This window comes from Rhineura floridana, chromosome 6 (assembly GCF_030035675.1).
Source record: "Rhineura floridana isolate rRhiFlo1 chromosome 6, rRhiFlo1.hap2, whole genome shotgun sequence".
NCBI lineage: Eukaryota > Metazoa > Chordata > Lepidosauria > Squamata > Rhineuridae > Rhineura > Rhineura floridana.
In genome coordinates this window covers 91365645-91391100 of record NC_084485.1, presented here as the reverse complement: position 1 = coordinate 91391100, position 25456 = coordinate 91365645, and the positions used below count along the sequence as shown (strand labels likewise).

At 43.0% G+C, this 25456-nt stretch overlaps 1 protein-coding gene across 8 annotated transcripts in view; it reads right to left on the bottom strand.

The window, feature by feature from the left end:
• The window catches only part of OSBPL9 (oxysterol binding protein like 9), a 127730-nt gene that overhangs the window by 52552 nt on the left and 49722 nt on the right, over positions 1-25456 (bottom strand). For 5 of the 8 annotated variants that reach the window (XM_061632969.1, XM_061632970.1, XM_061632962.1 and 2 more), the window contains one exon: positions 6454-6530. In XM_061632969.1, coding sequence (XP_061488953.1) covers positions 6454-6530 — 77 coding nt within the window. Of the gene's footprint in view, positions 1-3526; positions 3581-4100; positions 4164-4374; positions 4519-6453; positions 6531-25456 lie in introns of those variants that run through there. The other 3 variants (XM_061632966.1, XM_061632967.1, XM_061632968.1) reach the window with 3 other exon arrangements.

Genomic DNA, 25456 nt, shown 5'->3' with positions numbered 1-25456 from the left:
TCACCATATGCTCAGAGGCACATGTTACCAAATTCTTCCAACCTACACAGCAAGTGGATTGGACTGTGAAAGACCAACACAAATGTTGTTTGCATTCGGACAAATTTGTAGGGCAGTCCAATATCTCAGAGAGGAGTTCAGGTGTCCTGCTCCCCTGGTGCATTCACTATAGCTGCCCAATTTCCCTGCTTTTTAAAGTTTGATAGAAATATCTGTGGGCTATAGGTACATTCTTAAACTGCATGGTTTTTTTGCCTATTAGTGAATTTCCCTGCTTTTTAATCCGGGAGGTAAGAAATGGGATCCTGTCCAAGTTTGCTGAGAATGGATTGATCATTTGCATGCTTATTGAGTTCAGTGGGATTTACTCCCCTGCAATCATGCTTAGGATAGGTGAATGTCCACAGGGAACGAGGGGAGGAAACACAGAGGGGAGGACTGGGATGGGAGCAGGCAGGACAGGGAGGGGAGAAGGACAGGTTTGATGATTTGCATGTTTATTGAATTCAGTGCGATTTACTCCCATGCAATCATGCTTAGGATAGGTAAAATTGACCGGGGGGGAGAGGGAGGGAGGGCTGGAGTGGGCAGGGGAGGAGGAAGGTAGACGAGAGGGGAAGGAGGGAAAAAAGCAGGTCTGATCATTTGCATGCTTACTGAGTTCAATGGGATTTACTCCTATGCAATCATGGTTAGGATAGGAAAAACTGACCATGGGGAAGACGGGGGGAGGGGGAAGGACTGTACTGGAGGGGGCAAAGAAAGGGGGACGGGAGGGCAGGTTTGATCATTTGCAGGCTTATAGAGTTCAACAGTATTTACTTCCATGCAATCATGCTTAAGATAGGTAAAACTGACCATGGGGAGGAGGAAGGGGAGGGGGACGAGGGGGCAGGAGGGGATTGGAAGGGTTAGGGATGGGAAGGGAGGGGCAAAGAAAGGGGAGGGAAGAGGCAAGAGGGAGGGAATAGGAAGGAGGAGAAGGGAGGGTGGGTTTGATTGTTTGCATACTTTTTGAGTTCAATGGGATTTATTTCTGTGCAATCATGTTTGAAAAAGGAAATGGACTGCCTTCAAGTCAATCTTGGCTTATGTTGACCCTATGAATAGGGTTTTCAGGGTTGGTAAATGGTATTCAGAGGTGGTTTTACCATTGCCTTCCTCTGAGGCTGAGAGGCAGTGACTGGCCCAAGGTCGCCCAGTGAGCTTCATGGCTGTGTGGGGATTCGAACCCTGGTCTCCCAGGTTGTAGTCCAACACTGACCTGGGGGAGGGGCAGGGAGGGGATTGGGTGGGTGGGTACTGGGCATAAGTGAAGACCCTTTCTTTTATTTATTTATTCATTATTTGATTTATATCCCACCCTTCCTCTCAGCAGTAGCCCAGGGAGGCAAACAGAAATGATAAAAACACTTTAAAACATCGCAAATAGACCTTAAAATACATGAAAACAAAATGTTAAAAACATTTTAAAAAAGCTTTAAAAACATCTTTTTTTAAAAAAACAACACCATTATTAAAGAAAACATATTAAAAGCAATTCTAACATAGATGCAGACTGGGATAGGTCTCAACTTAAAAGGCTTGTTAAAAGAGGAAAAGTCTTCAAAAGGCGCCAAAAAGACAGCAGAGAGCAAAAGGAAAACATAATGAACAGTATCATTGCTTTTCAGTGTTTCCCCCACCTTTTTATTCTACAGCAGGCACATGTAGCCTCCCACCCAAATTTAAACCAAAGCTGTCCCTGGCCACATCCACACCAGACCTTTATTTCACTTTGGACAGTCATGACTTCTCTCAAAGAATCCTGGGAAGTGTAGTTAGTGAAGGTGCTGAGAGTTGCTAGGAGATGCCTTGTTCCCCTCACAGATCTTCAATCAGAGTGACTGACTGTTAAACCAGTCTGGCCACTGAAGCTCTGTCAGTGGAATAGGAGTCTCCTCTCAGCACTCTTCACAAACTACACTTCCCAGGATTCTCTGAGGGAAGCCATGACTGTCTCAAGTGAAATCAAAGTCTGGTGTGGGCGTGGCCCCCTGATTAGCCAAGCCCAGCAGCTGTGAGGCTTTTAAAACACTGACAGTTGGTTCTTACTGAGCATGCCCCGCGTTATCATAGGCTTCCAGCCAAAATTTCTTAAATTAAAAATCAGCCAGGCATTTTTTAAAAATTTAAACTGCAGAAGATGAAGGTCAGAGGATGGGGCAAGGTCAATATTATGATTACAGGTACTCTGTGAACATGGCTGTTTTTTAATGAATTTCAACAGATTATGAGAACTCTCAGAGAAAAAAGTCCAAAAAGGCTCGGAGGTTTCTCTCTCTCTTTTTAGACTTTGAACTCTTGATTCTCTCTGACTGTTTTGTGTATCGCCATGAAAACTGACAGGGTTGTTAAGCAAGTGTTTCTGAGTTCAGGACTATACATTTTGTAAAGTTTTGTTCTGAAATGAGCTTATGGGAAGCATCAGAATGACATGGGGGTATTTTCCATTTAACACTGCGGAATGTGTAAAATCCACGCTGGCTATAGTATACAGCCACTCTTGTGGCTGTATAATATCAGTTTAACTTTTCTCCTTATCTTACCACACCTTTCTGAAGCCCATAGGAAGGTTATGTTACTGAACAAAGCTGAACTGCTGTAAGTTTATCACCTTACCAAGATGAGAAAAATTGGTATGTACTATCATTGTTCCCCAAGAACGGGGTTGGGAGAAGAGAGAACTGGGGGCAAAACTGGTAAATATAACTAGGCCCCCATTTGTATTTTTAAAAATGTGCTGTTAATTCATCAAGTCACAGTCACTAGTGATTTCAGAAGTTTCATTCACTGTGTCCGAAAGAACACAAACTAGAATTATTAATGTACCCTATAACCTTGCAAATTTCATCAAGAGTGTTTCCACACCTTTGATTTTTACAGAGAAGAATCCTGCTTTTTGTCTACTTCATTTAAACATCCTCTCTTACACCACTCCAAAATAGATGCAAGATTTACAGTTATTGCCTAACTGGAAAGTAAGACTATGGCAAATCTTAACATTATAGATCTTGTGATTGCAGGTGAAAAGTAGACAAAAAGACAAATTCACTATGTCTTCAACTCTTGATAGTTAAAAGTCTTAACGATCCTTCACTTTTAATAAAAAAGTTTTAAGAAGAAAAATACTGTAACAGAGAAAGATTTAACAAACAGAAGATTCCTATTGAAACTGTCCCTCTTTTCACATCCCTACATCTGCTACTTGTCCTGCTTTCTACAAGTATGTGACCCCTAGTGAAATGTGTTTCTATCTTAATATATATATTAAGCTCATGTCAACAATATTAAACGCTCAAGGTTTGAAGAGCTGTGCCCAAGGCATTTAAAAAAAGCACCCAGGCAATTGAACTTTTAGCACTATGCTACAAGTTTTGCATTTTTGAGACTAAGGAAACTGGACTATTTAAGCACCTCAGCGTTCATTAGAAAGAAATGCTAACTAACCAGGTTCTATAAAAGAGAGCCTTGCAAGGTCACTCACCAGAACATGGGATCCAGTGACTGGGATATAACTAAAATTAATGAGACAGAGTGGCCACTGGAAAGCAGTGATTCCTTCTTAAGTACCAAAGAGGTGTGCTGAATGCTCAAATGGTCACAGAGCATAGGTTGAATCACACTTCCGCATCCTGAACTATTGTTACTCTCTCCTTCCTGTGAAATGGCTAAAGGGATGTACTGCTTGATTTTTGTTAGGGCTATATCCCTCTAGAGCTCTGAATCATCCAAAGAAAACTGAGGAAAGCTGATTTTCCCATAGCGTAAATGGAAACTATCCTAACAATCACTTATCTACCGATCGAGATGCTTAAACGGGCAAAGTCCACTTTAAACATGAAAATCTGTGACAGTACCAGCAGTTCTACCAGTAAAACAGAACGGAGAGTGCAAGATTTAAATCAGGCGGACTGAAGGTTTAACATTTAGCGCGCGCACACGAACACCCCGTTCTCCCTCTCCGGTGCTTAATTCCTAGAGTTACTGCGATACTGGCCCAAGCTCAAATTTATATGCCGCGTGGGGTTACGTTTCCCAGCCCGCTGCCAACTTCTTGCCTTGTTAACCGCCCAGAGAGCTTCGGCTATGGGGCGGTCTATAAGTTTAATGAAATAAATAAATGAAATAAATATTCTACGCGCGCTCGTTGGCCCCGCCTGTAGTTACGGCCCACTGACTCCACAGAATGCGCTCCTCCACCGCGTTATACAGGGGGTTGACAACAAAACCCAGGCGTCCGGGTGGGCCACCGCAGAACAGGCCGACGGATGTCAAGAGCGCCCCCTCCTGCCAATTTCGGCGCTACGCCACCCAAAGTCTAGTCCTACTCACGCAATCCATGCTTTACCCCCTCCTCCCTGTCACGCTGCCGGGCGGGCGGGGTCTGTCCTAGGCTGGGCCCCCTGCCCGCAGGGAGGCCGCGGCGCAAACCCGCCGCTCACACAGCGCTCGCCTCAACACCAAGGTGGATCCCGATTGGCTACGGGTCAGGCGCTTTCCAGCCCAACCCTTCGTCTCTCTCCCCCCCCCCGGAACCGATTGGGGACACAAAATAGCCCTACACGCCAAGCTACTTCCTTCCAGCTAACGTGACCGGCTTCTTTGTTTCTCTTGGAGGTATCCTCCGTCCAGGGAAACTCCCTTCACGGTAGTCTGCACCCACGCGTGCTCAGATAGACGTGGCCAAGATATATCAGCAGCCGAAAAGCAGCAACACCAAATAGCCTTGCGTTGAAAACAAGATTTGGGGGGGGGGCTACCTTGGAAGCCGCAGCATAGACTCGGGCATTCTTGTATTCGCATCACGACGTGCCGGCCTCCTCCTCCCGACCCAGTGGTCTGTTTAGATTCCAACCTCACGTGCAATGCAACAGCGGACACGGGACATTCAGAGATTTCATCCGCCCCTTGGCTTCTTGCATCATCTAAAATGCCTCAGGCAGCTTTCTTGTTATTGGCATCGATCGCTTTTTCCAATTTAGGCAGCAATCCCAACTCCATTTACCTGGTAGTAAGCCTCACTGAACTCAATAGGATTTACTTCTGAGTAGGTACGGTTAAGATTATCCTGTTAAGACTACTTTCCGCATTCGCCTAAATTTCTTCGTTCCCTGTCCTTCACAACATTTTGGCTTGGCTTATGCACAGCATACCATCGGAATTCTCGTCATTACTAAACAGATTTAAGAATCCTTCCTATGTTGGATATAAATCCGATGCAAATGTGGATGTTTCATTGGTTTGGATCTAGAGGGTAGTCCAACCAAGCTCAGCAGGACTTTCCCACCCAGCCTCCCAACTACAGCCCCTTATAGCTTCCGGAAAGTCACTCCTAGTTGTCGGCAAAGGTGTGGGAGGGGGCTGCATTGAGAGGGAAAAAATCATCTCCCCCGATTTGCAGCAGCTTGGGGGGCATGAAGAGGGGGTGCATAAATCATAATCTGGATTGAATGAGGCTTACTCCCCAGAGAAGCATGGTTAGTACCAAGCTGCAGTTTCAGACATTTTTCTCTTGAAATGTCACTATGAGCAATACCTGAAAGACAGTCGTTCTGCATATGCTCAGTTGCTCCAATATTAAAATGCAACTGCTGTTACCAGAAGATACCACTGGTGTCTCCAAAACAGCCCCTTTTTGTGATGGTATGGGGTGGCTAACATTCTTACTAGGACATTGCATTTACATTACAGAGGCTTCCAAGCAAGAATATGCCGTTTTAGTTCTGCTAATGTTCCAGTACTGCCAATGTGCAACACAGACACCATTGTTTCCCAGTCATTATGCACTTCCAACACAGGATATGTTTTGACATAATTTAGTGTTTTTTGTATACACAAAGTAATACTTGATAAGGCAGATGGTCCATTCTGGCAAAGCTTGCAGGTCACATGTATGCCCAAATCTAGTTGAACAGGAGATCTAGAGACAGAGTGAGTGGAAGATTCCTGTAATGATTTATTATTTGATTTATATCCCACCCTTCCTCCCAGCAGGAGATTAATGATCTTAATGTAGTTTCCATTCAGAGACTTACTTGCAGCTTTCATTTCTATTTGGGTACAGAAAATAGAAGTTAATGCTGCAAACAAAACATTGAATGGAAATCACATTAAGATCATTACATGACTCTTACCGTTTCTCTGGATTTTCACTTCAACTAGAAAGGTTTCATTCACAGACTGGCAATACAGCATCTATGCAAAATTTATCAATTTGGATGCTTTACTTTCAAGATGAAGTATGTTATGTGGCTTAATTTCACAATCAACCTAAGAACTGTTTTGCACTCATGAACTTGAAACAGATTGGTATGGATTATATTTTAAACAACACGAATTTCATACTAATTCAGAATGTATGCATCACTTTTGAGTTAGGCTCATCTTAAATAGATATTATGAGAAACTCACCTGAAGCTGAAGAGTATGACGAAGGATTGTTTCCTCTAAAGCATGTATCCATTTTTCTCTCTCATCAGCATCTCGAGCTGGAAGAGTATTAAAAATATGCTTAAGTGGCCTTTAGGCAATAATGAGCACAATGAAATGAATCCCAGAATGACAGCAACAACAAAATGTCCTTTAATTAAACAAAGCTAGCAACCAAATATTTGCTAGGAGAAAAGTCCACTTTATGATTAATTAGAAAGGTTGAAGATACTGTGAAAAATAAATATGTAGCATGCATGTACATGATTAAAATCCAAACGCGCACCATTTTTATGACAACTGTAGCACAAATACTCTTGTATACCTAATCTGAGAAAATTCAGAATTCAGTACTAGAACATCCTATACACTAGGTATCAATTTGTATCTGTAGCCATCTTGAGGGAAGTAGGCATGGGAAGGGGAAGCATCGACCAGTTCAGGGTTCTCCATTTATAAAATGACAAGACAACACAGACTTCCACCATGCCTCTATCCCACATATGTTATAGTCCCAGTCCTTACTATATTACTGTTTTAGAGGATGGTGCTAGTTTCTACATAACTCATTCATACTGTAATTTCCAGGTATTCTATTTTCATTTTAAATGCATGAAGAATATCCTATATATAAAAAGCAAGTTCCAGGATTCTATATATCACAAGTCTACCATGAGAGAAACATGAATCCCAGACTGGTGTCAGGCAGATTAAGAGGTGGAGCTGTGCAGGTAAGAGCTGCCTCAGGACAAAGTAAATAAGCTGCAATCTGAGTCAAAGTTGAAAGTGGAAAAGGTAAAACATGAGTATGCTACAATAAGTCCTGCACTTATAGGTACCCCTTTTGCCCAGGCCCCCTGTGGTTTTTCTATGGCATTTTGCTATTCTGAATGATAGTTGAGTGCTAATTGAAATTGAGAGGGATCTTCAGAGTTTATTGGAAGTATGTCTGCTTCTAAGCTAACAAAAAATTAAATAATCAGATCTTTAAAAAACATTTTGTAGGTAAATAATTTCATGAAAAGACCACTGGTGGACAATAAATTCAAATGGAAGAGTCTTTCAGTTAGTGAATCAAGCACAAAGAAAATAATCACAGTAGCTCATTGAGTGCAGTGAATCCTTGAGGGAGGGGTCCTGTTGAAGCAAGCACAGATGCAGGAAATTACTACATTGGTCCGCTTTCAGTGGTGTCACCCTAACTGAAAGATACACAGCTGTCTGTTTTACAGATAAAGTATGTCAATTCTCTGCCAAGAAACTAATATCAGTATGTGTCATGTGGGCCAGGAAGGAGCTTGGTCCATGCCAAGTAACTGCTCGCACCAATATGGGAAGGCTGTGCTTACCCTTCAAGCATCCTGGAACTAAACTATTAAGCAATTTATAACGGAGTCTTATAGGACCTTAAAGATTAACACATTTATTGTGGCATAAGCTTTTGTAGATGAAGTCCACTGCTGAAGCCGCTTCCAAAATTGTTGGGTTTATATATGCTTGAGGATAAAAACAACACACATAAGTCATGCAAAGTCCGCAGGGTGGGATCTTACACAAAGTTGGGTCAAATCACTGCTTGATCATGAAGCTACTGTAACTGAATGAGTGTTTTCACGCAGTAGGGTCTAAAAGGCTGTAAACTTGAAGAGATTCAAATATAGAAATATTACATTCATATTTGTCACAGCAATTACATCAAAGCAGCTCTTTACTGTAAATATTCAAATTTATTCTGATATGGTCTGCCTTTTCATTATAGCAGTGAATATTTTATTGTGACATCGCATCAATACTGCAGCTTTGTAGTAGCTAAGTGACAGTTCCATTTATGAGAGCAATGTGTCCATGTCATACATACTACCCAGTGAGAGATGAGCTGTAGACAGAACAGGCCCACAAAACCAAGATGAACTTATTACTCATCGCTAGAGAGGGCCAGCAGCCTTCTTAGGCTAGAACTATGCATTACCACAGATGTATAATCCAAAGATCATTCTTCCCGCTGCTCCCCTAAGAACTAGTGATAAAGTATTAATGTCATGTTATTATGCCAAATTTCCTCCACCTGAAGTGGCAGTCAATGAAATGGAGCAGGGGTGTGAAGTCTCTTAGTGCAATCATATCATGACACAAATTCTGGGTCACTAGATAACATGGAGAAGGAGGAGGAGAATTACACACAGGCTCCGGTTTCCATTGACAGTCTTGTACTGATACCTAGTCCTGGTCAACAACTAGTTCTAGTCAAGGATGTTGACTGTTCAGAACATTTTGGATGGGGTAATTTGCATCAGAAATGTTCTGATGCCCCAGAGCAGTAGTAGGGAATCTATGGCCCTCCAGATGCTGCTGAATGACAAGTTCCATCAGCCCTAGCAAACATGGCCAATGGCCAGGGATGATAGGAGCTGAAGGTCAGCAATATCTGGAGGGCCAAAGGTTTGCCACACCTACCCTAGAGACTGATCTAATTTAGCATGTTTATTTTACTTGCATTTAGAAAATAAACTTTTGAAATTGCCAAATGTGCCTAATGTTGTATTTGCAAGTGGCATCCATTCATAATAATTATTGATCTTATGATCTGTGGAGTAACCTGCTGAGATTATGACCATGACATTAATTAAAGTCTACAATTGACCACAACACTTACACATGACTTGTTAAATAACTTTAGTCTTTCTGAATGATATATACACACGGAATGTCGGGGGGGGAGAGGTTCTTTTGAGTAAGATTGTATTTACTTCTAAAAATGTACAACAGAACTATTTTTTAAAAAAAGTAATGGATTTTATGAAATGGAAAATGTTCTACAGAAAAATTAAGCATTGGAGGGAAATTCATTCTGAAAGATTTTCCACAGAAAATTTTCTGCCATACATCACTAATTCTGGTCCCAGACAGCCTCTTTCTCCCTCATTTATTTTCACTGACTAGCACTCCATTGCTGTGATCATAACCAGCTGTTAACAATCCAGTAGAACCTTGTTATAACATGGACATCAGGGAACAAAGGATGCACCCACAGTATAGGGCTTCCGTGTTATAATGAAAACTGTGCTGCAAGGGTTAAAGCCAGCAAGTATTGGAGTACTGGTTCCTAGAGACTCAAACAAGCTGTCATGGCTGAGGACCTGAGCAAGAAGGAAGAAGCAGAGAGGGAAAAACAAGGTTTTTTTTGAACTTTTATTGCTTATTTAACAAAATACAGAAAGAAATACAACCTACCAATACCCCCCTTCCCTCCCACCCCAGTCACAGGTTTTAATGACAGTTGTCACCAATGTAATTTGGGATCACACGTGTAAGTATAGTTATACAGGTAAGTATCAACAGAAATAGATAACAGTCATGAAGCTATAAAAACTGGGTTAAGCCATTAAGCAGGTGGTCTAGGATTATTCATGATAGCCAAATAGATTTAGTTGTTTTAGAAAGCTGTTCATGTAGAACAAAAAATAAAACTCTACAGACAGTAACCTAAGAACTTGAAGAAGGCTAGAGAGATAAGCATCCCTTAGGAAGAATATGCCAGGAAGGAAAAGGGCAGGAAGAAGGAGGCTGTGAGGAAATAAGGTTTTTAAAAAGAATGCTGGGGGCAGGGGGAATCAGAAACACCCAGGGGAACCAAATGGAAGACTCACCAAGGAAGAGGAGTACAGAGGATGAAAAAAGGGTATACAGTGTATTACTCAGGGAACATGGTTACATTCACATAATATCTGATTCACCAGCACAATGAGGGGCCTTATAGCGAGGTTCTACTGTATGTAACAAAAGACAGAAAGAGAAGAATGATTAAAGGAACACAGAGACAGAATTTTGGCAACAGAATGAAAACAAACTGTAGCAAGGAGGGAGAAACCTTGGCTCACTTGTGCTTCCACAGTAGCCAGGAAAAGAGAAGAAACCCAGAGACAAGAAAATCAAGGAAGTTGGACCCAAAAACAGTATTAGCTGACATGGGGAGGCTACCCTCTCTACTTATGCGCCCCTATTTCAACCCTCCTCTATCCAAAGGGTTGAAGAATCATGCTTGCTATACAATTTTAGGTTGTTTTTAAATGGTTTTTAATGTCATATTTTTAGATGGTTGTAACCCGCCCTGGGTCCTTTGGGTGAAGGGCAGGTAATAAATGATGATGATGATGATAATGACAACAATAATAACAATGTGTCACTTATCTGCAACAAGTTGCAACTGCCCCAAGTGAACAACCGAACAAATGCCTCACTCATTGCTGTTTATGCAGCTGCACTGTCCTCAGATCCTGTTCCGACAGCTATGTGCATTGGTCTCTAGAGTGAGAGACTAGGTTCTATCTCCTTGAGAGCAAACACAGATGTTCTGCTGGAGTACTGGAATTAATTGAGCCCATAAGCTCTCCATAAAGTTGCCAGCCCCTTTTCTGTCACATGGGACAAGTGCACAGGAATAGGAAATTACCTGTGAACAAGTTTTAGATAGCTTTCCTGAATTTTTCCCTCAGATCAGTCTACTACTGCATCTTAAGTGCAGGGAAAAAATCTGTAACCAATGTACTATCTGCTTTGCTACAGGACCTCTAAAACTCCAAAAATTAAAACATCAATTATATCCAATAGGGTTTGCATTGCCAAATTTGCCGGAAAAAGCATATTTTTATTCCACAAGCGCCAAACTGCCAATTTGTTTTGATTTAATAGTCCAGTTGCAAGCAAAATACATTTCATGACTGATCAAAAATGAATTGCCCTATACAAGTGAGGGAATAGGGAACATTTTATTCACATCTGACATTGCTGAATCCCAGACAGTAAACTACATAAATCACTTGGGCTTACAAATCCGCCATCTCACAAACTCACTTTTCTTTCCCTACCTACCTACCTACCTACCTACCTACCTACCTACTTACTTACTTATTATTAGATTTATATCCCACCCTTCCTCCCAGCAGGAAACCAGGGTGGCAAACAAGAAAAGGTTTAAAAACGTATTAAAAAGAAATTCCAACACAGACGCACACTGGGATAAGGTCTCAACTTAAAAGCCTTGTTGAAAGAGGAAAGTCTTCAGGTGGTGCTAAAAGATAATGTTGTCTAATATTTAAGGGGAGGGAATTCCACAGGGTAGGTGCCACTACACTAAAGGTCCGTTTCCTAAGTTGTGCAGAACGGACTTCCTGATAGGATGGTATCTGCAAGAGGCCCTCACCTGCAGAGTGCAGTGATCGACTAGGTCTATAAAGGATTAAGACAATCTTTCAGGTATCCTGGTCCCAAGCTGTATAGGCCTTTGTACACCAAAACTAGAACCTTGAACTTAGCCCGGTAAGTTCTTAGCCAGTGCAATTCTTTTAGCAGCGGGGTGACATGTTGGCAATACCCTGCCCCAGTGAGCATTCTCACTGCCGCATCTTGCATCAGCTGCAGCTTCCAGACCAACCTCAAGGGTAGCCTCACATAGAGCACATGACAGTAATCCAGCCTGCAGGTTACCAGTGCATGGACAACAGTGGTCAGGCTATCCCAGTCCACAAACGGCAGCAGCTGTCTTATCAGCTGAAGCTGGTAAAAGGCACTCCTAGCCACTAAGATCACCTGGCCTTTAAGCAGCAAAGATGAATCCAGGAGCACCCCCAGACTATGGACCTGTTCTTTCAGAGGGAGTAAAACCCCATCCAAAGCAGGCAACTGATCAATTATCCGAACTCGGGAGCCACCAACCCACAGTATCTCCATCTTGTTAGGATTCAGACTCAGTTTATTGGCCCTCATCCAGCCTACCACTGAGTCCAGGCAGTGGTGCAGGGCTTGCATGGCCTCTCCCGATTCAGATGTTACAGAGAAACAGAGCTGAGTATTCTCAGAGTACTGCTGACACCTTGCCCCAAAGCTCCTGATAACCACTCCCAAAAACTTCATATAGATGTTAAACAGCATGGGGGACAAGATAGTAATGCCGTTGTATAAATCTATGGTGCGGCCGCATTTGGAATACTGTGTACAGTTCTGGTCGCCTCATCTCAAAAAGGATATTATAGAGTTGGAAAAGGTTCAGAAGAGGGCAACCAGAATGATCAAGGGGATGGAGCGACTCCCTTACGAGGAAAGGTTGCAGCATTTGGGGCTTTTTAGTTTAGAGAAAAGGCGGGTCAGAGGAGACATGATAGAAGTGTATAAAATTATGCATGGCATTGAGAAAGTGGATAGAGAAAAGTTCTTCTCCCTCTCTCATAATACTAGAACTCGTGGACATTCAAAGAAGCTGAATGTTGGAAGATTCAGGACAGACAAAAGGAAGTACTTCTTTACTCAGTGCATAGTTAAACTATGGAATTTGCTCCCACAAGATGCAGTAATGGCCACCAGCTTGGACGGCTTTAAAAGAAGATTAGACAAATTCATGGAGGACAGGGCTATCAATGGCTACTAGCCATGATGGCTGTGCTCTGCCACCCTAGTCAGAGGCAGCATGCTTCTGAAAACCAGTTGCCAGAAGCCTCAGGAGGGGAGAGTGTTCTTGCACTCAGGTCCTGCTTGCGGGCTTCCCCCAGGCACCTGGTTGGCCACTGTGAGAACAGGATGCTGGACTAGATGGACCACTGGCCTGATCCAGCAGGCTCTTCTTATGTTCTTATAGTACCCTGTGGCACCCCAGAGCACAATGCTAGGGAGCTGAAAAACAATCACCCAATGCTATTATCTAAAAATGACCTTGGAGATAGGACTGGAACCACTGACAACAGTGCCTCCAATACCCAGCTCACCAAGTGGGCCCAGAAGGATATCATGGTCAGTGGTATCAAAAGCCGCTGAGAGATCGAGTAACAGGGTCGCACTCCCCTTGTCCTTCTCCCGATCAAGGTAATCCATCAGGGCGACCAAGGCTGATCCAGCCCCATAACCAGGCAGGAACCCAGACTGGAATGGGTCAAGATAATCTGTTTCATCCAAGAGTACTTGCAATTGCTGTGCCACAATCCTCTAAATAACCTTCCCTAAGACGGGGGTATTTGCAACCAAGCAATAATTGTCGCAAACCAATGAGTCCAGGGTGGGCTTTTTCAGAAGCGGTTGGATCACCGCCTCTTTCAGGGTGGCTGGAACCACTCCCTCCCGCAACAATGTGTTGACCACATCCTGGATCCACTTGGTCAACCCCCCTTGGCAAACTTTAATAAACCAAGAAGGGCAAGGGTTGCTGGCAGCAGCATCGTAAGCACCTTGTCCACATCATCAGGCTGCATCAACTGAAACCGTTCCTAGGAAGTTGTAGCAGATGTTGCACTGGACACCTCACTGGGGACTACAGTAGATGTACCCTGAGAGGTAGGGTAGGCTGAGAATCTGTTCAATCAAGCTGCACATGCTCTGTGTGTGCGCATGCATGTGCACACAAGGTGAGTTCTTATTTTTTTATGAATTTGCTGTAAAATATCAGGACTGTGGAATTTTGCAGCTAAAGCAATGGAGGGACTATTTTTGTGCATGTTTTTCCTCCTCACTGCATAGTTTGTGAATATGACATGATATATTTGCACCTTGACTCCTCCCTAGAGATTATTCCGACAGGCTTTTGGGATAGAAGGCGTTTAGGATTGGGCTTTACAAGGCTTGTTTTATATTATTATTTGTATTATTTTAAATTGTTTTTAGATTTTTAAGTGCCTTTTACGGTTTTAAGGTTGAGCATAGTTTAATTGTATTTTAATTGTATGTTTTTCTATGTTTTTAACTACATGTAGTTCTATTTGTAAACCGCCCTGAGTTCCAGTTTGGAAAAAGGGAGGGGTAAAAATAAAGTTTCAATTTCAATTTCAATGTGAAGTCCTGGGAAAAAAACAGAAAAATTCAGGAAAAAAACGGTTTTTTTCCAAAGCCTTTTTTTTGTTTTTCTGAAAAATTGGAAAAATTGAAAAAAATGAAGAAAAATGGATTATGGAATGTTTTATTTTAGCATGATGAATAAAATGTTTCATTGAATCTTGGTCCTCCCCCTTTTTTCCCCTCAGTTCTTTTTATGGGAATGGATGCTTTATGTCTGCTTGACACTGTGGAGGACTAGCAGAGACATAAATATTTTTCTTTGTTATTAATGTTGATGGTTTCTTCTGTTTTTTTCAATTTGTTTTTTGCCTGCTCCTCATAAACTGGCAAAACGAAAGAGGTTCCTTACAGTTCAGGACCTTGTAGATCCATTTCTTACAAAAAATAATAAAAATTGAAAAGAGTAAATTAAATTTGTAATAATTGTTTGAATAAAATGTACTTTTAATATACCCAATGTGATAATTGTATGCCAAACCAACTTGAACATAATTACATTTGATGTTCCTGAAGTAACAAAGTGACTTTCAATCTGTAAAAAGTGCAAATATTGCATTTTTTCCATTTTTCCAAAAAATTGTTTTTTTCTGGAAAAAATGGGAAAAAACTGTTTTTTCCATGGCTTCAAAATTTCTGGAAATTTTAGATCTCTACTCCTCCCTCCCCCTTTTTAATCTTTGCAGCAACCCTATGAGGTAGGTTAGGCTGAGAGTTGGTTCTGTCAAGCTGCACAAATTTTTTTAGCTGCTCCTATCTTTATCTTTTTAATGTTATATTAATGTTTAAATGTTATTTAATATTTGTATGATTATGGTTTTTGAACTATTTATAACTGGTGAATAATATCTTGTGAGGGCAGGAACTCTGAAAGGCAGGTTAAAAATCTGTTAAATAAATATATCTTAAATCAAGACTATGGATTTAAAGTAATTGTTCATATTGGTAATATATGTACATAAGCAGCAGTTCTTGCCAAGATTGCCAAGAAGTGGGGGTTGGGTGGGAATATAGTGTGCCCCATCTACATACAGTGTACTGGCCCCAGTATCAGATACTAAGTGAACACCTTGTCTCAGTGTAGATAGTAGAGCAATGGTGTAACTTGGTCCTAGAGACCAAACAACTAACCAACCTCTATGAGTAGCAGTTTTTCAACCATACTCAAAAGCAGCCCCATAGTAAAATGTGTTACTATAGCCTGACACTAGGAATTATGAAGCCATGAATAATAACTACAAGATCTGGATCAGCCAAAAAGGATTAGGGAGTTCTCATGTGCTTGTGATGGCAAAAAGAGTACCTGATCACCATCACAACTTGGATCTCCAGGTGCCACAATACAGCCACATATACTTCAAATAGCTGTCTGACAAATGGAGGCTGAACTCCATTAATTATAAGCCTCTGTTACACTATTCCCCATGTCAATGTCATTGTTTATGTACTCACTCACACCTAAATCCAGTTTCAGTATGCTTGCTTTTAGTCCTAATCACTGAATAAGCATTTATAATTACAGGTTTTAGGGCATATGAGGTGCTATGCTATTATTATTTATTACTCACCCTTCACCAAAAGATCCTAGGATGGGTCATAACAATATAATACACAATATTAAAGCAGTTTAAAACAAATATTGTTATTTTGTCAGTCAGGTGATGAAATTATGACACTCTGTAGCATCACTCACTTATATAACAGGATGGGAGATCGGAGCAAACTCTGCAACTTTGGCACTGGAAAAATAAGCAACCATTACCCACTGGGGCCTTCCTCCTAGGTGTCAGCAGACACAGAATTGAAAGAATGTTTCAGATTTGTGAGCGTCAGCATCAAAATTTCAGCCACACAGTCAACCAAGCGATTAGCTTTAGCAGTCCTGAGAAGAGCAACTGAAGAGTAATCTCATTTAACCACCATTAGTGCCCACATCTGCACTAAGGGTACAGATCAATATATGAGAGCCATGATCAAGAACTCCTGGGTCTTTAGAAAAACAGAAGCACCAAAGCCCTACAAATCAATTTGGGACAATACATGTGTGTGTGTTTAACACACACCCCACCCCAACTGCTACTTACCATGTATGTGCACTTCTCCATGATCAAACTATAATTTCCTTTACTGAACTATACCTGGATTACGCGACCTCCAGGCAAGGACCAGAATACACAAAGGCTCCAAAAGTTGCAGAACCACTCTGCTCAGCAAGCTTCCAAAGGAGGTTTGGGTTGTATCCAACTAAATCACTGTGCGCACCGGAACAATTTCTGTGAGCACACTGGAACATCCCCTCCTTCTCCTCCCTGTGCTCCCTCATCCCCAAATCTGTTTTGGATAGTTGGTAGAACCCCCAGAGTAGATAGGGGCAGCATGCAGGAGGAGCAGGGAGAGCATGGAAGTTCCATTCTACACTGGAAGTGCAATGATTTAGACTTCCGGGAAGGGTTGCTTTGCCTGTGCTGCCTCTGAGTCGAGCTCTCGTCTCAGAAGAAGCTTTTTCAGCTTTAAAATCAGTCAAAACATTCTTTTTGACTGGTAAAGATTTTCTCCCGGACAGGGAGAAACGTAGAGATTAACCACAAAGCCTGTTTTTGTGGGGAGGACTGGATTTCATTTATTTATGAGAGAAGGTTCAAACTGCAATGCCGGATGGACTTTCATCAAGCTCTAGCTGATTACAGCGACACGTTTATCTTTTCTTCAAAGAAAAACGGACTCTAACAGGCAGATAAGCATCCTTCTTTCTATTTTCTTTTTTCACTTGGTTTAAATTGTTGCAGCAAAAAAGAGATTTGTCAATGAATCAGCTGTGACGAACTTCTGGGTGAGTTATGGCTTTTCTCTTTCACTCACGTAATTAAGGAGGAAAGAAATCGAAAAAGCTTATATTTGTTTTTATTGCAAAAAGCTGTCCTGGAGGTGCATTCTAAAGATACCAACGGAAGAGGGATTTCTATTTTGAGGAGGGGGGAAAAATATTTTTTTTTGAGTCTATTTCATTTTGACGAATCTGCTTGTTCATGACGCCACTAATTGTTTTGATGTTGGGAACTAAGTTTGTTTTGTATTCCTGAACACATAAAAGATAAGGCGGGCTGTATTGTCTACACTGATGTCAGCAAGCCTGTAATATTAACACAATTGTGGCTGAAATAATTTTTGTTTCTGTGGTTTCAAGAATGACAACCAGGAAAGTGATTGAGACCATGGAAGAAATTATGTTTCAGAAAATAATGGCTGAGATTGAGATAACGAAACAAACCCTGAGACAGGGTAGACAGGAGATGAAAATTGAATTTAACAAAATGACGCAGGAGCTTAAAGAAATAGGAGATTCTGTGAGAGAGGTGTTTGATGAGACTAGAGATGAGAAAAGAAAAATTAAAGGGAAGCTACAAGCCCTGGAGATTGGAACAAATGTGAAATTGGAAAAAGATTTGGAGTTTATGGATGTTAGAAATAAAGTTTACTGTTTGGAATTCAATGTTGTCTCTGAAGAAATTAATGAAGATTTTGGTGGTAAAGTTATCAATGTCTTGGATAATTTTCTGGACTGGAATGATGTGATGGAGCTTGACATAGAAAAAATCTATGGAGTTGGCTACAGATATGTGACAGTGGAGAAACTCTTAAGAGATGAGCCAGTGCATTTTGTAAAAACGAAGAACAGAGATATGACTTTGCAGCAATATTTCAGCAACATATTCAGAATTCTTGACTGGAATGATGTGATGGGGCTTGACATAGAAAAAATTTATGGAATTAACTACAAATATGTGACAATGGAAAAACTTTTAAGAGATGAGCCAGTGCATTTTGTAAAAAAGAAGAGCAGAGATGTGACTTTACAACAATATTTCAGCAACATATTCAGAATTGATGGCAAGGACATATTTGTGATGGGGGAAATTCCCATCAGACTCTTGTTATATGACTATGGCTATGACAGCAAGATCATCATGGGATACTGATAATGGATGAACGGATACTGAAACCACTGGATTTAACAGGACTATTGAAGATGGAAGATGGAATTAATATTGATAATGGAAGAATGGTTATGGAAATTATTGGACCTAACAGATTTGATGAGATGGATTAATCAATATGTTTATTTGGACTATGGCTATGACAACAAGATTATTATGGGATACTGATAATGGAAGAATGGCTACTGAAATTACTGGACTTAACAGGATTATTGAAGATGGAAGATGGAATTAATACAGATAATGGAAGAATGGCTATTGAAATTATTGGGCCTAACAGATTTGAATCAGATGGATTAAGCGACATGTTTATTTGGAGAAAAATTGAAAGATATATCTCTCAAGGAATTGAAACCTCTCTTTGACTTTTTGTGGAAAGAATAAAGTAATGTTTATGTGATTTGATGATTAATTAAGATAACTACTGGAGGAAAGTGATTTTATAATATAATTTTAGAGACAGGATTGTTATATATTGTAGACCTATAACTGATCTGCAACAAATCGGAAGTCAACATTTTATTTTATTGTTTAATTGTTTTTGTTTTGTTTTGTTTTGTTTGTCTTTGAAAATTTGAATAAAAATTAATGATAAAAAAAGGAAGTGCAATGATTTAGTTGGAGAGAACCCTTGGAAAATAAGGCAGAAATAAACTGAAGAAATCTGATTTCTTTTACATAAAATTGGAACCTATCTTATATTCTTGTTTCCTGGAGGAAAGCATTCATAACTTCAGCAAAAAAAAAAAGGTTTTCCCAGTTGTCTTTCACCATGTACACTTGGTATAGGATTAACTGTTCACCTACACACTTCCTCCAGTGATCCCTGATGACATTAACTGACATGTATCAAAATGAACAGGACAAGTCTAAGCCTCCTATATGGCTAATACTGATGCTTTACATAACACAGTAGCCCAAGTCTATCTACAACTCAAAATAAAAAAGATGATTGGGGAGGTAGAACTAGGAGGGACCCCCTAAAGAGGATTCTGGTACAGTAGGGCCCCACTCATATGGCAGGTTAGGTTCCAGACCCCTGCCGAAAAGCAAAAATAGGCAAAAAGTGGAACATAGCTCATCCAGAAAGAGAGCGAGCGAAGCCTGCTGCTGCGCTGGTGCTACACGTGTAACGCATGATCAGCTGTAGCATGGGGAGCTTCAGGGCCAACCACTGTCAGTTGGAACGTGGTGGCTGGAGCTCCCTACACTACAGCTGATCGATCAGCTGTAGCGCATGATCAGCTGTAGCGCATGGAGCTTCAGGGGCCAAGCACTGTCAGCTGGAGCGCGGAGGCTGGAGCTCCAAGCGCCCCAGCTGGAGCACGCTCCAGCTGATCGTGTCAGCACAGCAGCAGGCTTCAATCAGCTGGAGAGCGCTCCAGCTGTAGCACTTGGAGCTCCAGCCACCACACTCCAGCTGACAGAGCTTGGCCCCTGAAGCTGCCCATGCTACAGCTGATTGATCAGCTGCAGCGGGGGCTCTACTCGCTGCGCTCCAGCTGACAGCGCTTGGCCCCTGAAGCTGCCCATGCTACAGCTGATTACACTGCCGCTCCTGGAGGAGGAGTAGAAGGGGGCAGAGGACAGGAGTTAAGCTGTATTAGCGGAACACCGAAAAGCCTGGCGCCATAAAGCAGGGCCCTACTGTATAATATTATGCATAAGATGTGTCTTCCGTGGTCAAACTACATTTCATGTCACAATAAGAAACAATTAATGACTATATTTCAAGTTTGAGAACCAAACAATACTTGAAAGATCTAGATTGGGGGCGGGCAACCTGTGGCCCTCTGCAAGCACTCAGTTCATGTATCCCTGGTAAGAATGAACCTTTGGTTCTCACCTGACAGACGATTTTACTGGATGCCAGTCCATCATGTGGGTATTAGTCTGCCATCTAGTGTCCAAGGACTGGAAATGCACTGAAGCCTGAAGTAGCTAGGCGTTGCTGGCTTGCAGAGCCCAGTTCATTTCCTATCCTGGTCCAAGACGGATGTCTCAGTCTTTGCTCCCACTCTATTCGACCGTGTGAGTGCCTTCTCCTTTCCTTTTTTTTCCTACGGAGGGGTTGAGTAGTTTTCTCAGTCTCCCTTCTCCCTCCCCCCTGGGGTTTTCTCTTCCCTCGCTTCTGGTAACCATCGGGACTTCCCCCCCAGTCCCCAGAGGACCTTCACCTTTTTCTGTGTCATTTGTTTTTCCTCTGTCTTCACATAATCAAGCAGGGGCACGGAGGCACGACTACCGTTTTAACCCAACTGGGTTGCCTAGCCTCCCTCTGACCCTGCAGAAAACACCTAGGGCATGAAGGCTGGCCACCATTTTAACCCGACTATACTAAGCCAGGCAGCTGGGAGCCATAGCCTTCCCCTTCAGCCAGGCGATTTGCTTCCTCCCCACCCCCGCTCATTCCTTGGCCAGCCACGTTCCGTTCCCACTGCTGGCTGCCACTTGACTCCCCCCCCCACCTTTACTGGTGGTTACCACTCCGGTGGCAAAAAAACCTCCACAGGGCCCACAAAGGAACAGAATTTACCACACCTAGGGTTAGCTGCAATATGGTAATTGTACCATTAGAGGCAATAAGCAGTAAATAATAATGATAATTTGTTTGTTTTTCCTCCTTTACCTGCGCAGTCCAGGCAGTAGGTCTACTACCCCCTCCTTTTGCCCTGTCATTACCAGAAGGGGGTATTTCCCCTCCTGGCACAGGGGGTCTTCCCTTCTCAGTCAACTAGAGGGCCAGCAGCTGCAGCGCCCTCACCTGGTTCACCCTATATACACATTATTGTTATTGTTGTTGTTTTATTAATGTTGCCTCCATTATTGCTACTACTACTATCACTGCTGGTACTAGCACTGCTCTCCTCTAGGGGGGATTCTATACTCCCCACCACTTTGCCTTCCTGCCTTCCCCTTCCCCCTCCAACTTGGACAGGCTACAGAGAAGACAGAGTCCCCATAGAGGGCAGTTACCCAGAGTGCCCCCTCACTCAAACACGCCTCCTCTCAGACCTTACCAACCAGTAAGGCGCGGCAGAGCCCCCCAAGGCTAAGAAAGCCAGGAAGATATAAGAGAAGGGGCTATCTGACCAGGCCAGACGTAGGGCCAGGTACACGGGTGATGAGGAGCAGATGCAAGGACTCCAGCCTGAGAGGGAGCAACCTTTCAAGGAGCTGGGTTCAACAGTGCAGAAAGCAGCCAATCCAGCCATCTCAGAGGCCTCAGATGGCGAGTCCAGTGGAGTATCCCATCAAGCAGCCCACTCAACACAATCATTGAACTCGTCAACTTCGAGCCAGGGAGCCCTATTGGAGTTGTCAGATCAGCTGCCAGAGAGACTCAAGGAGGCTCTGTTTGGGTCCTTAGCCAGTGATCTCAGCTCTGCACAAGTGTCAGCTGCCAACCAGCCAACCAACACGAACACCACTAGGGAGCGAAAGGCCAAGCATAAAGCCAAACATTCTAAGGACCACCCACACTCCTCGGATGAAGGTGGGGACTCATCCCCAAGTCTTTTCGACGTGCTGAGAGGCAGACTGTGAGGGGAGCTCAATGATGATGAGTACCTCTCATCGGATCAGGACCTCTCAGAGATGGAGTGGAGCACAGACACAGAGGCAGAGAGTCTGGGGCCTCCTCCACAGCAACTATTCCAGGCCTCCAGCTACCTCCCCCTGCTGAAGAGAGTTCGCATCACTTTAGGAGCAGAGAACCCAATGGCTGACAAAGGTGCCGCAGTGGAAGCAGGTCCATCAGGGCAGGAGCAGGCCCCTCAAACACCACAGCACCAATGCCAGGCCCAGTTTGCAAGAATGCCCTAGCAGAATTGAGCGCGCCACTCCACTCTCATAGTAGAAGGGCACAGGCCAACAAGTTCGAGACAGACTTTATGGAGGTTCTACAAGTCCTGACCATGGACAGCAAACCTCACAACCAAATCTTTTGCTGGAGGTAAGTTGTTTGGCGATGAGACCCTGAAGGAGGTCCTCATGGACCCAAGGAAAAAAGAAAGCCATACCCGGCAACCACAAAGTGGGAAGACAAGCGCATCTTGAGAAGGTACACTCCGTACAATTCCCATCACTCCTTTCGGTCGGGGAGGTCAGCGGCAAGAGGCCGGGATTACAGAACCTCCTCCCACTACTCCTGGAACAAGCCTCAGTATCAACCAGAACACAATATAATCAAGGTGGCAAGGCCGATCAACCCAACCCAACTCCCACACCCAAGCGGGGTGACCATCACCAGCAACACTGATGCCACTGAGATTGGGAGCCGTCTCCTATAGTTTGCCCTCACCTGGAGGGCAATCAAGGCAGATGCTTGGATGCTCGACTTGATCACCAAGGGCTACTCTATAGAATTCTGCAACCCTCCAGTTCACTTCTAGTTCTTACCATCCCCAATACCCAAGGACATGGCAAAATGAAGCATCATGGTAGCAGCCATACAGCACCTGAAGGACATCCACACTATAGAAAAGATCAATCCTGTACAGTGTGGCTCAGGTGTCTACTCAGTCTTGTTTACAGTCCTGAAATGAGACCTGTCCTGGAGAGCAATCCTAGACCTCAAGCACCTGAACAGATTTACTAATTACCACAGGTTCAAGATGGAATCCCTAAACTCCATAAGGGAAGCAATACAGGAGGGCGACTTCTTAGCCTCCATCTATTTGAAGGAAACCTATCTTCATGTCCCAATCTTGCCCTCACACAGGAGATTCCTCAGGTTTTTATTTGGGTACCATCACTTCCAGTACAGAGCTCTTCCCTTCAGCCTTTCATCAGCCCTGAGAGTATTTACAAAGATCATGGCAGGCCTGGTACCACACCTCCATCCGCAGGGGATACACATCTACCCGTATCTTGGGGACCTACTAGTGCAGGCAGACAGCTTACAGCATGCATAAGAGCATGACAAGCAAACCCTGACACTTCTCAAACACCTCAGTTTCCTGGTCAACTGCAAAAGGAGTCACATTACACTCTCCCAGCGGCTACAACACCTGGGAGCTCTACTAGACACAAAGCGGGTCTTTCCTCAGAAAGGATACAGACCATCATAGAGACGGCAACCACACTCCATCAAAGGAAAGCAGCGGATATCATGAGTCTCACCAGGGCCCTGGGTCTCTATATAGCCACCATACAGATAGTCCCGTGGGCCCGGCACCACACAAGACCCCTACAGTGGGTCTTACTATCCCACCAAGCGGACATTGCAAGGTCGTGACACAAACAAATTCCATTGTCTGGAAAACTCCACCACTTATTCCGATGGTGGATGCAGAGGGACCACCTTCTAAGAGGCACACCCTTCAGGGCCCCTCTAAGAACCATAACAACAACGGATGCCAGCCTACTGGGATGGGGAGCTCATGCAACGTGAACTACACCCAGGGCACATGATCAGAGGAGGAGGCAAGACATAGCATCAACTGGCTAGAGCTGTGACCAGTCCGTCTCTCCCTCCTTCGCTTCAGCCTCCATCAGCAGCCTGCTAAACAAGAAGGTGTGAGTGAGAGAGAGAGAGCTTGAGAGAGAGAGAGAGAGAGTTTGAGAGAGAGAGAGAGAGAAGACTGCTCACTTTGAGCTCCGGCTCCACCTACCGCTGGCATTGGCTTTCTATACTGGTGGCATGTGTCCCTTGACAGATTACCCTTGAGATAATGTGGCCCTCTACAGAAAACAGTTTCCCATCCCTAATCTACGCTAAATTCACTTCAAGGATCTTCTTGACCTTCACTTCACTCTTCCAAATATCAAGAGAAATTCTGTCTTGGAAGAAAAGGTTCTATTACCTGAACCATATACCAACATATAACATCGCATCGTGACCATTATAAAGATGAAAGACGGCTCTAACAAAGAGAAGACCAAATAGTTATTAAACCTAATGACTAATGCGGCACTAGTTATGATTTTAAAAAACCCTGCAGATTAAAGGCCTAAGACCACTGAACAAGGCAAACTCCTTGAAAAAGACATCACAACAGATTTCAATTACCAGATTTCAAAAACCATACAAGAGTTTTGAAACAAGAAGTTTTCACAGTAACAAAGGGACAGGAGGAAGCCCTCCTCATTTCCTTCATAGGGCATTGAAGCAGTGTTCAAGTTGGGCAACTGGGGTCACATCCACATCATGTTTTTAAAGCACCCTTCTATCATTTTAATAGTCATCGCTTCCCTCAAAGAATCCTGGGAATTGTCATTTGTGAAGGGTGCATATTGTTGGGAATAGAGCTACAATTTCTAACACCCTTAACAAAATACAGTTCTCAGGATTCTTTGGGGGAAGCCATAACTGTTAAGTGGTAGAAGAGTGCTGTAAATGTATGGTGTGGATGCAACCTGGTAGGCAGGGTCAAGATTGGCACAACATGCCTGGCCCCATCTCTGGGTCCAGTTGTGGTAAGAGAGGAAGGAATGGCATTGTGGAAAAAGACAAATCTCAATCCCATTCTAGTCTACCACAATCCATCAAATTCAATACAGTAGGGCCCCGTTTTATGGCTCTTCGCTTTATGGCGCTTCACTTTATGGCGTTTCACTAATGAGGCGGTCTCAATTAGACGCAATTAGACTAAAGCCCCACTCATACGGTGCTTGTTCCGCTTTTCAGCGGTTTTCACTTTTCGGCGGGGGTCCGGAACATAACCCACCGTATGAGTGGGGCCCTACTGTAAAGGCACTAAGGAGGACAGTTGGATGCTCCAACACACTATCAAGAGAATGACCAATCACAATCATCAAATAAAATCACAATCATCAAATAAAAAAGAAACCTTCACATAACACAATTGGTTTGATACATTTTAATAGTCATAGCTTCCCTCAAAGAATCCTAGGAAATGTCATTTGTGTCATCTGATACATCGAACTGCCCTCTGGACCATCCTTCTGAAAACTGGATGCCCTGATAAATTTGTGAATATTTTGCAACTCCTCCATGACAACATGACGGCGACAATTCTGAATAACAATGGCTCTCAAAGTGATCCATTCAAAGTGGGATCTGGCGACTTCCGGGAAGGGTGACTTCGCTTGTGCCTGCTTTTGGGACAGGCTCCCGCCTCAAAAGAAGCTTATTCAGATATAAATCAGTCAGAACATTTTTTTTTTTTGACTGATGAAATTTCTCCCGGGCAGGGAGAAACGTAGAGATCAAC